The sequence below is a fragment of the Silurus meridionalis genome, chromosome 13 (genome assembly GCF_014805685.1).
Source record: "Silurus meridionalis isolate SWU-2019-XX chromosome 13, ASM1480568v1, whole genome shotgun sequence".
Classification (NCBI taxonomy): Eukaryota; Metazoa; Chordata; class Actinopteri; order Siluriformes; family Siluridae; genus Silurus; species Silurus meridionalis.
The window spans coordinates 26,627,353-26,643,585 of NC_060896.1; the positions used below are offsets into that span (position 1 = coordinate 26,627,353).

The following is a 16,233-nucleotide window of genomic DNA, read 5'->3' on the forward strand; positions in this document are numbered from 1 at the left end:
CACACACACACACACACACACACACACACACACATTTTCAATGACCCTCACGGACACCACACACAGCTCAGATTTATGGAAATATCCCTCAGAGCAACACTGTTTTTACAAACGCTGTTACACAAACACGCGCAAAACTGCAGGAACACAGCAGCTCTTTGAGTGAAGTAAAGCAGAGCTCTGTGTGCCTGGTCTGATCTTTTACCACGAAGATCTCCTCCTGCTTGGTCTAGCACAATCATACAGCCTTTTTCTACTTCTCAGAATTACAACCTCATTTTTTTTAGTATCATTTATGTAGTATATCCAATGGTGTCCAATGTTTCATGTAACACTACCACAAGTCTGTGTTTTAGGTGCCATGAAAAAAAAAGAACTCAAATGACCCCTGACTGACCAGAAACATCTGCGATTTTCAGTGGCCACATTCTGATTGGTCTGTTTGTATTGAGTTTTAAACATATCCATGTATTTTCTCATCCTGCACATGACCACAATGTGTTTCAGGCTCTTAGGTTTCTGCAATTTCCTAAAAAAAGGTTTTATTTTTATTTTTTACATCTGTAGAATATCTCAGCCATGAAAAGCTATAAAAGACTACTGTCTCATGTGTCCTGTATAAAATTCAGGAACATTTTCACACAAAGTTATGTATTATGTTATGTGTTATATAAAGTTATATATACATATATACAGCTATATGGACAAAAGTTTGTGGACACCTAACCAGGTTGGTTTGTACTTTTTGTACATCCCATTCCACAAGTCTAGGGTTAGTCTCTTCCTCTGATTAAGTGCAGAGGTGATCCAGATGTCAGCCCAAGCTTAATTCGAATAGAAGTCACCAAATGTTGGAGTAACACACTCATTTGTTTTACAGAAACTATACATTTGAAGAAAAAAACTAAACACAAAAAGTAAATAATTAATGTACATTTTTTTTTTGTTGAACAAGATCTAAATGTAGAACTAAATGCTTACTAAAAGTCCAGTTGTCTGAATCCACACACACACACACACACACACACACACACACACACACACACACACACACACACACACACACTAAAAACTAGTCTGAAACTGATTGTCCGGTTCACACACAAATCACAGCACTTTCCTGAGGAAATTTTGCGCTCATTAACTTATTATTATTATTATAGGATTTTCTTTTTATTCCACTGGCAACATGTACACACACATTCTCATCGTATTACTTATTATTATTAGAGTTAACGATCATCACCTGATAACGACTAAATGTGTAAGCAATATTTGAGACCTAAAAGAGCAGTTTGTCATTTTCTGAAAGTGTTTACAGATCAGTGGAAATCAATAAATGTGAATAAAAAATGTTTTAATTCAGAAAGAAAGATTTGCAATGTTGCCAAGCATTTATTTAATTTGATTTTATTATATATATAAATTACATTTCATTACATTGAATTAAATTGAATTGAATTTTATTTTATTTATATGGCCTATATATTGGTACTATTTCCAATCTGAACAGAGATACTCAGCCCTCTAATTTCTTTTTTAAATAAATAAAAAATAAAGGCAACGCAGATGATGAAGTCAGTTAGAGGGAAGGTCAAGCCAAGTCAGGGTTTTTTCATGCATTTACACTACAAGCAGCGAAAGGCTACTAAACCTCACGAAACTTAAACAAATAATTAGTTTAAATAAGAACAACATGATGTAATATAAGAATTGGGAATTTTATTTGCTATAGAATGTGATATATATACAAAATTACCAACAAAGAAATGTGATTTCAATGGAGTAATAGACTCAATAAAGACTGGACTCCAACTGGACTTCATACAAAAGATCTGATTTACTCCTCCTCCCCCTCCTCTTTCTTCTTCTTCTTCTTCTTCTTTCTTGAGTTTTCTTCTTGAACTCTGGATCTAGAACTCATACTGTGAGATGAAGATAGTGATTTTTGTAATGTAGCGCCCAATCAGCACCCTCTTCTCCAGCTCGCTCATCTCTACCTCCACCTCAAGTGTTTCAGGACCTTTCATGGGGCTGAGCAGCAGCAGTTCACCGGTCTGTCGGTCTGAACGCTGGATGCTGAAATGGCCTTTGCCGCGGCTCCCCAGCACAGCGAAACGAAGAGTATCTCCGATCATCCGCACTGCCGAAACCCGGAACAAGACCCGCGGAGCCGAGAGATTCGACACCACAGCCATGTGGTGGTAGGAGATGGAGTTGGGAGCCTGAGCGCATGCTTTGTTTTCCACAGGGCAGGGATTCCTTTCACAGTGCCTGGTTCGAGCAAAACAATCCGAATAGCAAAATTATGCATTCAATGCATTCAATTTTTATATTTATCAAACAATGGTACATTATGCTTTTTATCCATTTACAGTTACATTCATGTTGTGGAATGTCCCTGAGGTTTTATCACTTATGAAACACTCAACAACTCTAATATTCTCTCTCATGAAGTTCATAAGACTACAAAAAAAACCCCACATAGATTTTCATGTTACTAAGAATGAAGGAATGAAGAAAGAAATGAAGACTTCCTTTGACGGAAAACCTACAGGAATGCTTTTACCTTTGTTTATTGGAAGTTTCTCTGTGAACTTCCACACAAATCCACACTGCAACAATGCATTACAGTTTTCCTCAGTTTTTCAAATCATCCTTAATATTTGCAAGAGCATTTCTCAAAACATTGTGTACAAACAGCACAACACACCGGGTTTCTTGAAAAAACCTCTCCTTTTCACTAAAACCTCAGTACATCTCTCAGAAGTAGGATTTGTGTCAGTGAACAAATCACTGGCATTAGAATGACGAGTCCTTTTGTCATTGTTCACAAACAAGATCGTCAAAATGTTTGGTCATGTTGTCAGTATGACGGCGCACAGTTCCAGTATTTCCTGATATAAAAATTTGGATTCCAATGATTGAAAAAGCATGAGGCTGAATTTCTTCTGTATGGCATCTATGAATTTCAGAAGCACAAATGTATTTATTTGACTGCATATCTGATTTATATTGATTGTAAGAGACCGAACAGGATTCACACTTTTACTGTACTGTAATAGCGTGCGTTCGTTTCCTGGTTGTTCACCCTTTTTCAGAAATTTTTTGTTCTGTCTGTCACCAAATGAAGGTTCACGAGACTCACCTTTGACCTGTTTTAAAGAAATTGTTGATCATTGGTTGATTTGATGCCGTTCACTCGGCTCTATTAGTGACGTTCAAGATTCATCTGCACTATTCATCAATTCAACACATTAAAAAAAAATTTAATTCAAGTTTAAACTTGAAAAACTTGAAACTTGAAAACTGGTTTAATCATTTTGCATGCAATGACTTGGGCGATGAACTGATGCTGAGATGTTTTGGGGGTTAAAACTATTCAGGTGAAACCAGTATAATATATTTTGGTCAACATGACAAACAACTGATAATGTAGGAAACAGCAGACACATGATGTGGAGGCTGAACAAGTAGTTTTGAGAATTTTATTTCCGATCTGAGAAACGCTCCAAAGCAACTGAGAAAAACTGTAAATCTGAATTGCAGCCAAAATCTTCTGACCAATCAGAACTGAGAATTGATGCTGTTGATATTACAGTTTTTCTCAGTTCTTAAAACTACTTGGTCAACCTCCACCTCATGTCATCACTTGTGCACATCATAAAAGCAATTTCTTGTCAAATTGCGAACACTTTTGTACATTCATTGAATGGATTGTGTACGAGTGTCTGCTGTTTCCTACATTATCAGTTGTTTATGTTCATGTTGATCAAAATATATTATACTGGTTTCATCAGCATCAGTTCATTGTAAACGTCATTGAAGGCACAATGGTTAAACCAGTTTTCATCATCTGTCATCTAAAATGTATATTATATAATATTTTTGTAAATGTGTTGAATTGATGAATTGTGAAGATGAATCTTAAACGTCACTAATGAAGGCCAATGATCAACAAGTTCTCTAAAACAGGTCAAAGGTGAATCTTGTGAACCTTCATTTAGCAACTGAGCAAAACACAGAATTACAATGACTTAAAATGGACGAATGAACGCACGCTATTACAGTACAGTAAAAGTGTGAATCCTGTCCGGTCTCTTGCAATCAATATAAATCAAATATGCAGTCAAATAAATACATTTGTGCTTCTGAATTTCATAGATGCCAAACAGAAGAAATTCAGCCTCGTGCATTTTTAATCATTGGAATCCAAACTGTAGTTTATATCAAGAAACAGTGAAATATACTGAAAACATGACGATCTTGTTTGTGCACAATGACAAAGGAACTTTTCATTCTGATGGCAATGAGATGTTCAATAGGACAAATACTTACTTTTGAGAGATGAACTAAGGATTTTGAGAAAAGTACAGGTTTTTGCAAGAAATCCAATGTATTGTGTTGTTTGAAAATTTACTTACTGCTTTGCAAATATTAAAAATATTGCAGCTGAGAAAAACTGTAATATAAGTTAAAGTAAATAAGTAAATAAGTTTGGATTTGACTCCAGATGAATCGGTCTGCAATATGTTTGACAGGCACTGAACTATACTTCTCCGAGCATATTAGTAAATAGTGTCACAGAAAATACTTACGTGGGTGAAATTTTGCCGAAGGTCGCATTTCGGATGCGTGGACACTCCACCTTAACACACCGGAAACCTCCATATGTGTTAATACAAAGCCGATCACGAGTGCAGTTGTGCTGCCTTGTCGTGCACTCATCGATATCTGGATTCAGGATCAGGAGAAAGTGTTTTATGTGCACAACAAGTAACTCCTAGATTCCGTACGTTCTGCCTAACATAAAGAATGCAAATGTTGGCAAAATGAGGTGGTTCACCTTTGCAGTTCCGTCCGTCCCGGTTTAGATCATAGCCAGCTGGGCATGAACAGCGATAGCCACCGGGAGTGTTAATACAAGCATGCACACACAGACGACCTGCTGGCCCATTGTGGAACACTTCACACTCATCGATGTCTGAGAAATGACCAGAAACAGTGACACAAGATCAGTATTCTGATGTTGCTGAGCTAAATGATCTGTAGCTCCAAATGACAGGGGTCTAGAGTTGGAATTCAATCTAGAGCTTTTTATTCCAAATAGACTGTAGAATTTCGCCTACAGTCCCAAGCAGTAGAATCCGAGCCATGATCCCAAGTTCTGAGAAGCAGAGTCCAAGTCAAGTCCCTAGCTTTAGAGTTTGAAACAAGGTGAGCCACAAAGCAGATTCCAAGTTTTTTCCAAAGCTCTGCTATAGGGTTAGGATGAGGGTCTTCAAACAAGCTTCTCACATCACTCTGTATCTATCAGACTAAATCCTCTTCCCACAATCCTGCACATAATACTATCCATGGATGACATGTACTTTATGTGACTTGTAATGAACTATAAATAAAGGATATTGTGTATCCTGATCTGGTTTCTGGTTTCTGGTCTGTCATCTAGTTTAGGAAGGCTGGCGTTCTTTCAAAGTGTCGCTACACATAATCCCAGGTTTGCTGTCTAACGTACAGTAGGTTTGAAGATGAACAAGAGGATTTTAAAGGATTTGATGATCTGGGCCTTGAAATCGTCAACATGTGTTTGAAGAGGCTGTGCTTCTAATTTTATTCGGGAAAGAAGTACCATTTCCAATTCCAAAAAAAAAAAACATTGTTCCCTGTTTAATCTTTAAGAGAACTGGAATGAGTGAGGCCTTAATCCAGCTGTGTAGCTACACAACATATGTATTTATAAGTAAAACAAGATGTGGCATAAAACTTTGACTTGTGTAGCCTAGCAGCCTGATGAGTATAATCTGACTGAAGACTTTATCCAGAACTTAATTAATGAATAAGATTGCAGTGAGGTGAAGATCCTTATCCTCTTTTAATTATTATTAATTCACACTAATCGACAGAGGGTGCTCTTTGGCGAAATAGATGGATGGATGGATGGATGGATGGATGGATGGATGGATGGATAGATAGATAGATAGATAGATAGATAGATAGATAGATAGATAGATAGATAGATAGATAGATAGATAGATAGATAAATGAACCATCTACCAGAAGTTCAAATATTAGCAACTGTTCAAATTGACAAGTGCAGATAATGATCAGGTAAACATTTCACGTGTTTGATGATGGTGACATTGCCAATGACGTGTTGATATGGTCCAAAACAGAAGATGTGTAAATGTCCATGTGTGTGTGCGAGTCCAGTGTGGCCTGTGAGGGCAGATGGTATAAATCTGGAATCCAGTCTGTGGTCTCGCTGCTCATTGACTGGACATACAGTATATTCATGCATTATTTATATATTATTTAACCTTTAAGGGTTAATTCCAGAAATAAACTGAAGAAGTACGTGTTTACAGCCTTGATGTTTAAAACCTGGCTGTTTATTCAATCAGTTATGTTTTACAAATACACAATCAGTGACATCATAACGATGCAACTATGTCGAATGGAAAGTGTTAGCTAGTCAAACTAGTTAATTATAGATAACTTCTCGAGAACAAACTTCTTCAGGATTTTTCTACCAGATGTTAAGATTTTTTCAAAAGCCTTGACCAGGAATATTTTGGAAGAGTTACAGAATGTGTGTGTAGTTTTTAACAGTGATATCTTGATTTTTATCTCGTCTGATTAACACTCACCTGTGCATGTGCTGGTGTCTCGGCCTGAAATGGTATATCCTGCCTCACAGGTGCAGTGTGTGGTGCCCTGGACCTGGCTACACTTAGAAGGCTGGACAAATGGAAGAAGGGTGGCTAAAGGGAACGAGGTGGAAGCTGCAGCTCCAGTGGTGGCAGCAGAGATGTTTGTTGTGGTGGCAAAAACTAGATAAAGAGAATGAAATGAATGAAACTTTGAAGCTTATTTCCTCTCCAAAAGAATGTGAAACAGGAGTCTAAAATAGAGATGCTAGACAGATCGCTATGTTGGCTATCAAAGGTTTAATAATATCCTTTAAGGTCTATTAAAGGTTAAAAAAAAATGAATCTTTTGATGAATATTTAATAGACCTGCCACTGCTGGGCCCTTGAGCAAGGCCCTTAACCCTCAACTGTGCTCAGTTGTATAAAATGACAAAATATAAATAGATTTGAATAAAGGCATGTGCCAAATGCCATAAATGTAAAATGGAAAGTACAACAACTTTGGGAAGTTGTAGCTCAATAGTTAAGGCTCTGGGTTACAGCACTGAAATGATATAATATTAAATATATATATATTAGTGTTGTAAGGACATTATGAGTAGAAATAGTGTCCTGTAATAAAAGTATGTATGAAATATGAAGTATGAATTGTTTTTAAAAAAGACTCTCAGTAGCCTCACATATTGGTGTTGGAGATTGGCACGTAGGTCCAGCCCATCCTCTGGCACACGCACATGTGAATCCATTCACTTCATCCGTGCATGAACCCCCATTGGCACAGGGTGAAGAGGCGCACTCGTTTATTTCTGTGGAAAGACAGGAATTCGGTCATTAATCTATACCTAACACCAAGCAGATGCATTAAGGTATGCAGAGCTCTGACAGCTTTATGTAACCTTATACTGCGATACTGATGCAGAGATTAAGTAAAGCATGTCCCGTGCTCCGAGCTTTCACAGCCAAACGCTCTTGTGTCTATGGAGCGTTTTCTAAAACTAATCGACTTGTTGGACTGCTATCTGGGATGAAATGGTGTGTAAAAGAATGCGCCGGGCCAAAAAAATCCACAGAAGCCAAATGAAACTCAGTCATGCTGAGGGGCATGTGAAATTAAAAACGCCAGTTCCTGAGGAGCAATGTGGGCGATAACGTAAGCAACTTGTAAAGGAGCATTTTAGAGACAGGAAAAAAATAAAAGCCCCGATGAGGGTGACGGGTGGATTTAACCAAAAGATGAATAATGAGGCTAGACGAGTATGAAGAGTTTGGAAGCATCTGTGACCCAGGACCTAATTCCAAAAAAAGATAGGCTTTTGTAACTCTGTAGATGTTCATAAAAAACTCCAGGGTGGTGTTCAAACAGCCACATGAGATCTTTACGGCAATTACATAAACCTGCATAAACATTTATAAAGCCTAGTTCCAATAGCTGTCATAAAAACGTCCTCATCTTAATCAGGATATGTTAGATTATAGATATAATGGCCATACATAAGAGTTATGTAATGACACTTTATAAACCTTTATTAATGTTGCCCTATGTCTGTTTATGTTGCTTTATGTCAAGGGGACATACGTCGAGTTTCATGTTAATCTTGAGGAGTAGCACTCCATTCTTCTTAGCTTTGAAGAGATTTTAGTTTGATCAAATTTATAAAAGAAAGATACAACTTTACGCTTCTCCGCGGAAACAGCCAAGCTCCTGGAGGCGTGTCGTGGGCGGAGCTAAAGAGTTGCGAGCATGAGCAGCTTTTGCGTAACAATCTTCTGCGAGCTCTGACATCGCTAAACAAAAACTTTATAGTCTTAAATGAACTATGGCTGACAATCAGATCCAGACGTACGAGGTCTTGTTTAAGGGCCCAGCAATGTCGATATGGTAGTGCTGGGATTTGAACTCATGACCTTCTGATCAAAAGTCGAATGTCTTAACCATGTCAGTTGTTATATAGATGTTATATAGTTAAATAGTTGCCATGTGGACCTTATAACAAGATAATTTTGTCTTGTCTTTTGACAGCCAAATATCATAAAAGCTTTATGCCAATATAAATTAATTTACATTTATGGCATTCGGGAGACGTCCTTAACCAAAGCAATGGGGTTATGGGTCTTGCTCAGAGGCCCAGGAGTGATAAAGAGACATGAACTCACAACCTTTACATCCAAAGTCTAATGCTTTTACCACTAATTACCACCACCCCAAATCTTTGGGTTGTTATATCAGTGTCAAAACCGCCAAAACATTTAAACCACGCTTACAATTGTTTTAAATAACATTATGTCACTTGTCATATAGGTCTTATGTAGGTGTCGTGTAGCTCTAGATCACAAATGTCATAACACCACTGTATATTATGATGTCACACAGATGTATGTCAACCTTATGTCTAATTGTCTGGCTGCAATATATGAATGTAAACACAGACAGCGACATACCACAAAACAACTTACATATAGGGCTTAAGTAGGTCTAATGTAGCCTTATAAACACAGCGTCATAACTTTATGCCCCAAACAAATTCTCGACAGGAAATCAATACAAATAATTGCATGATTGATGCAAAAAGCTCATGCAGGGTCATGTATCCTTATAACCACTTCTTGTCGGTATAATGTTGCTGTACATATTCATTTCCGCACTGACCCTTGCAGACGGGTTGTTGGCCGCTCCAGGTGAATGAGTCTTTACACTGCCTCGTCTCAGAGCCCACCAACTCGTAGCCTGAGTCACACAGGAAGTGAACCTCATGACCGGGCAGCAGAATCTTCCCTAATTTTCGTCCATTGAGAGGAGCCTCCAGTTTCGTGCAGGAAGCTGTAAAAGAAAATAACTCAACGTATTATCACATCCGTTACAAACAACAGTATATAATCCTTAGAGAAGCTCTGACCATCGCTGGGTCTGGTCACTCGGGTCGTGCTGTTCTGCAGCTGGCTGATTTTCCTCTTCAGGTTGCGGAGACCCTGCAGGTACGAGGCCTCGTGTGATGCAAGCAGCTTTTGGGCTTGGCGTAGGGAATTTTGCAGCTCCAGAGTGCTGGGACATTCCTACAGGAGCAGACGCAATGTTGTGATATCCTAAGCTGCCAAGATAATCATAATTACAACTCCTTTAGCTCCAATGTGTTATTTGTTTGTAACTAATAGGAATAAAATCTGGCGCCACAGTTTCTAGTAGTTTAATTGGGTTTAAAGTAAGAAAGAAAACACAATGGACCAATATGAAGGTGTGTCTATAACAGCATGCCCTGAAGTGATTTCTCCTGTTTTAATTAAATATACATAGTTTCACTTTATGGATAAAATGGCAACATTTCAGGCAACACGTGGTTCGTTTCTTAACCCGTTTCCACAAAACTGGATTGTATAAGACGTCTTTGAATGTGCTAGCATGCAGCTTTTCCTTCACTTAAATTAGGACACCAAATCTGTTCACAAACCAGCTCCATGAAGATATTATTTACATGACTTGAAGTAGAAGATCTCCTGCTGTAGAGCTCCAACCCTATTAAACACCATTGGGATGAATTTGAACGCTGACTGCACCCTCAGACCTCCTCACCTTCTCACCTACATCTGTACCTTTGCTAACACCATTGTGTCTGAATGAATGTCCACAAATCTCCACGAGCACACTACAACATTTTGTGAAACATCTTCAGTGGGTATTATCACACATTTAGGTTCTTCTTTGGGATTAAGCAATAAAACTTATTCATTAATTTCAACTTCACCTTTTCCACTTCCTTATCCCTCTAATTGGCAGTTCTGTGAACGATTAAAGCTGGATTCATTCTATGGACTCTGTTCAGTCGTGAATGATGCAGTGTCTGGCCTTATGTAGTGCATGACGTCACCTGTAAGTGGAGGATGGAGCTAAAGGCTGAAAGACTAGATTGTGCTGGTGAGATGAATGGACCGAGTGTACACAGAACTTTATACGCGCCGAGAAAATTCTTGCCGCTTACAGAAAGGAAGGCCAGTCATGATGCGGTTCAGCTGAAGAACCTGCGATAATTTTGTTCTGAAGTTGGAAACAGGGCCAGTGCTGTGTCAAAATGTGAGACTCTCAACCTGCAACTCCAGAGTATTGGGAACACATTGGGATTGGTGCAAATGAAGATAAATTGACATAAAATCAATACATAAAAAAAAAAATTACCATCAATATCATCAGTACTTTTTCTACATCATCAGCACTAATCAGCACATGACATCCAATCACAGGAATCACTCTGTTTTGCTGATAGATTTTCCAATGGAGTTGATTGGAAATGCAATACTTGGCTTAATGTACCAGCATTTGTTGAAAATCCACTTCCAGATTGATTCATTTTTGGCGCTTATAATATGCTCTGTTCTTCCTTTTCACCTGTGGCCTTATTTGTGCGATTTTTAAAAAATAAGTTTTACTGATAGATCTGATAGATGTGCTGAGAGTTGGAGTCTTTCCACATAAACTAAGTTTATGAACTTAAGCACATTTGAAGGCAAAAACATTCAAGTGTTTCAAGTGAATGTTTAAAGGGACACTTTTACTGTTACTGAAATCACATTTAACAGAGTGTATCTCTACTTCAATTACATGTTTCTGTACTTTATCTATCACTGGATCAGGTACTGATGTTGGGTTGGAGGTCTGGGGTTTAAAAGGTATTCCAGTTCATCCCAAAGGGGTTCAATTCGGGTTTTGCAGGACACTCATCTCCTTCTCCAACCTTAGATAGACAGATAGATAAGCCTTTATTTGTCACATATACATTACAGCAGAGTGAAATTTTTTCTTCGCATACCTTAGCTCACATTGTCATAGATAAACAGCTTTGGGCCTCTCAGTTCCTCTTCATGAAGGGAAATTCAGAAAATTCTACAATGTACACTGACATTTCATATTATGGCAACTGTTTGTGAAAAAAACACATTTGGGCCATATAGTGTTCTTACTCCTTCATCTTCAGTAAGTGTAATTTATCAAGTACAGTGGTCAATCTTAAAGGAACCCATAGGAAACCCAAACAGACACTTGGGAGAAGATGTGAAACTCTACTACTATGAATGGACTAGCAGTCTTGAAGGCAATGTTCCTGGGACAGATTGAGGAAACATCACTGGCTCTAAATGGAGTCAGTGTTAAAGCATGTTCTTCTTGAATGCTCTGGGATGAAGAGTTTTAGTTTAATTCACAATACTGTACATGCAGAGCTTCTTATTGGCTACCATCAAGGGGAAGGGCACTTTTTTTTTGCACATGTACATTACTTATGTAAGTAAGCTAAATATTTGCCAATCCTGTGAAAACATCTTGTTCCTTGATTAAAAAGCATGGAGTTATGATGGATCAGTGGACACTTTTGCTTTAAGAGAGAGCGAGAGAGAGAGAGAGCGGGGGGAGGGGGGGAATGGAAGGGTGACACACTGCTTACTTTTTAGAAACACTTCATTTTATTTACAGTACAATTACTACACACGACTCAGCCTATAACATTTCATTTACGCAAATAGCCTTCTTAAGTACCCCTAATCACAGAATACTAAAACTGTTCTTGGAATCGTACTGTCCTGAGTATCTTAATGACATTAAACCTCATTTATTAGATTTTAGTCAGAAATATTTATAGGTCTTATTTTGGCAGTTTGCACAACATCTAGTGCATTTCTTTTTGAGAATGCTCAGACGGGAGTGGGGGATGAGAGTATTCCTAATGTAGATTGTGAATATTATTGACAAATAGTGTTCTTTCCAAGGCCTGCGTATATTAGCATAGTTATAAAAACATAGATAGATAGATAGATAGATAGATAGATAGATAGATAGATAGATAGATAGATAGATAGATAGATAGATAGATAGATAGATTGGTAGGTAGGTAGGTAGGTAGGTAGGTGGATGGATGGATCGATGGATGGATGGATGGATGGATGGATGGATAGGTTAATGGATGGATGGATAGATGGATGGATGGATGGATGGATGGATGGATGGATGGATGGATGGATAGGTAGGTAGGTAGGTAGGTAGGTAGGTAGGTAGGTGGGTAGGTAGGTAGGTGGATGGATGGATGGATGGATGGATGGATGGATGGATAGGTAGGTAGGTAGGTAGGTAGGTAGGTAGGTAGGTAGGTGGATGGATGGATGGATGGATGGATGGATATGTGGGTAGGTAGGTGGGTAGGTAGGTGGATGGATGGATGGATGGATGGATGGATGGATGGATGGATAGGTAGGTGGGTAGGTAGGTAGGTAGGTAGGTAGGTGGATGGATGGATGGATGGATGGATGGATATGTAGGTAGGTAGGTAGGTGGATGGATGGATGGATGGATGGATGGATGGATAGGTAGGTAGGTAGGTAGGTAGGTAGGTAGGTAGGTAGGTAGGTAGGTAGGTAGGTGGATGGATGGATGGATGGATGGATGGATGGATGGATGGATGGATGGATGGATGGATTTGTAGGTAGGTAGGTAGGTGGATGGATGGATGGATGGATGGATGGATGGATGGATGGATGTATAGGTGGGCGGGTGGGTGGGCTAATGGATGGATGGATGGATAGATAGATAGATAGATAGATAGATAGATAGATAGATAGATAGATAGATAGATAGATAGATAGATAGATAGATAGATAGATAGATAGATAGATAGATAGATAGAACTTTATTGTCAGTGCATCTTGAAAGTATTTACAGGCCTTCACTTTTTCCACATTTTATGTTACAGTCTTATTCCAAAATAGATTTAATTCATTTAATTAAATGACAACATGAAAGAAATTTGTTTGAAATCTTTGCAAATTTATAAAAAAATAAATACAAAATAAATTCACATCTACATAAGTATTCACAGCCTTTGCCATGACACTGAAAATTGAGTTCGGGTGCATCCTGTTTCCACTGATCATCCTTGAGATGTTTCTACAACTTGATTGGAGTCCACCTGTGGTAAATTCAGCTGATTGGACATGATTTGGTATAAGGCTGTAACATAAAGAAATGTGGAAAAAGTAAGCGCTGTGAATATTCTCCGGATATACTGTATATATAAAATTATATAATATAAAGTAAACAATTATATATTATATAATTTTATTTTATATAAAATATTTTTTTATTTAAATTTATTATATAAAAATATACTAAAATTCTATGAAATAATATTATATAAAATATATATTTTATATATATAATTATATTATATATATATATTATTATAATATTGTTTATTATAATATATTATTATTAATTTTTTGTTTTATTAAATTTTGTTATTGCTTTTATTTATTAATAAATGTATTATTACTCAGATTTTTTACTTTGTTAACTAATGAATATGCTCAAAAAATAAAGTTAGACTTATGTGCAGATTTTCTGCATGAGTGACAGTCCTCTCTGGAGACACACACACACACACACACACACACACACACACACACACACACACACACACACACATATAGTCTTGAGGTCTATTTTTGACCTTTAAACACTTCCTGTGCAAATATTTTGCCTCAAGCAGAACATATTAATCTACATGCCAGGGTTACACGTGAAATCCTAAAAGCATGAATGTTGTTTTGACGTGAATCTTGGTATATATTTTTGGATATTCTAGTCTTATTCATAGCCAAAATAACATATTTGTACAACTTTCTATTGAAAAGTTGACATGTATGAGCATTATTTCATTAGTATTAAGAATATGAATGAAGTACAGACACAAATTCTTAGTTGCATCATGAAATCAAAGTTTAAATAAAAAACTAAAGTGAAGAATAAAAGTTTGGTATCTGTATTACTCACCTGGCTATAGATGCTGTGAATCTGATTGATACACAAGATCAGGAATAGGATGCAAAGTTGACTCATTTTTCTTTTTAACACTGTGATCAAAACAATCAGGGAAATCCAGGAAAAGTCATGAAAGTCCATACAATGTACATTTCAGAAGTCGTCCAAATGAAAGCCGTCTGCAGAGCTCATTTTTATAACCCGCCACCGTCGACTGCTGTTTTTCTTCTTTTCCTTTTTTTTCCCCTGGAAAGCACATGCCAAAGTTTCTCCTCATAAAAGCCACTCAGTTCTAGTAGCCCATTTGTTAACCTGGAGGAATATAAAATCGGCTTTTCAACAACATTTCAGGCACGTATCTCAGCACTGGTCCTGTTTTTTCTTGTGTTTTTCACTGTAAGTGGGAATAACAAGCATGATGTGTTTCAGTCTAATTGTTCTGAAACATTATAGTACAGATTTGGTGCTGTTGTGGTACAATGTTCAATTAAGCATAAATTTGTGCCAATTTAATTGATTACTCAACTTAAACAATATAATAAAATGTGTATTGCTGTCCGTCTGTCTGTCCGTCTGTCTGTCCGTCTGTCTGTCTGTCTGTCTGTCTGTCTGTCTGTATGTATGTATGTCCGTCTGTCTGCCTGTCCGTCCGTCCGTCTGTCTGTCTGTCTGTCTGTCTGTCTGTCTGTCTGTCTGTCTGTCTGTCTGTCCATTGGTCTGTCTGTCTGTCTGTCTGTCTGTCTGTCCATCGGTCCGTCCGTCTATCTATCTATCTATCTATCTATCTATCTATCTATCTATCTATCTATCTATCTATCTATCTATCTATCTATCTATCTATCTATCTATCCACATAAAGTACTCAAGTAGACCCTTATTTTAATGATATTAAATATCAAATATGTTACAGTAATAATACAACATATAAGACATAACAGACGTGTTCCTTTTTCCATAATCACAGGAGAGATTTTGCCCAAGAACAACACTGTCCCTAAAGGGTTCTACCAACACTGTAGAAACATTCTGCCCTCTGCAGGGGAATCTTTCCTCTCCTAAGTGCATCTCAGACCAGAAGAACTTGTAGTATGTTGAACAAAGAAGTTATGAACTTCACAGTGCAAAATCTTTCCTTCATCACAGATTCTCTATTCAGGGGATTTCAGTCTGACACCCAGATGCATGATGTGTACATGCAGAAGATTTTAATTCAATTTAGGTCCAGATGTTTTTGTGATCAGAGGATTTCTCACAGAATGATCACAATTGCTTTGGGAGGATGTAGTGTATTTTACACAATAAATACTTGAAAATATTTATATATTTTTTTAATTGTTAAATCAGATCCGTCCAAACTTTAGGTATAAATTCAGAAAGCTCGATTTAAATGTAAATTCATGGCCTTTTAGGATTTCTGTCTTACAGTTTTTCTCAGTTGCTTTTGAGCGTTTCTCAGATCAGAAATGAAATTTGATCAAATCGCGAACGCTTTTGTACATTAATTTAACTGATTGTGTACGAGTGTCTGCTGTTTCCTACATTATCAGTTGTTTATGTTGATGTTGATCAAAAAATATTATACTGGTTTCACCTGAATAGTTTTAACCCCCAAAACATCTCAGCATCAGTTCATTGTAAACGTCATTGAATGCAAAATGATTAAACCAGTTTTCATCATCTGTCATCTAAAATTTATATTTTTTGGTAAATGTGTAGAATTGATGAATTGTGCAGATGAATCTTGAACGTCACTAATGAAGGCGAGTAAACGGCATCAGATCGACCAAT

At 37.4% G+C, this 16,233-nt stretch overlaps 1 protein-coding gene across 1 annotated transcript; it reads right to left on the reverse strand.

Annotated features, from left to right (window-relative positions):
• Nucleotides 1–1,486: 1,486 nt before the first annotated feature.
• LOC124395948 (fibulin-7) lies at nt 1,487–14,665 on the reverse strand. Its single transcript, XM_046864843.1, has 8 exons — nt 14,458–14,665; nt 9,548–9,704; nt 9,301–9,471; nt 7,334–7,459; nt 6,651–6,833; nt 4,847–4,984; nt 4,599–4,734; nt 1,487–2,274 (listed from the first exon to the last, which is right to left on the reverse strand). Exons 1-8 carry the CDS (start codon nt 14,584–14,586, stop codon nt 1,914–1,916), a joined length of 1,401 nt encoding a protein of 466 aa, XP_046720799.1. The 5' UTR covers nt 14,587–14,665; the 3' UTR covers nt 1,487–1,913.
• Nucleotides 14,666–16,233: the final 1,568 nt, after the last annotated feature.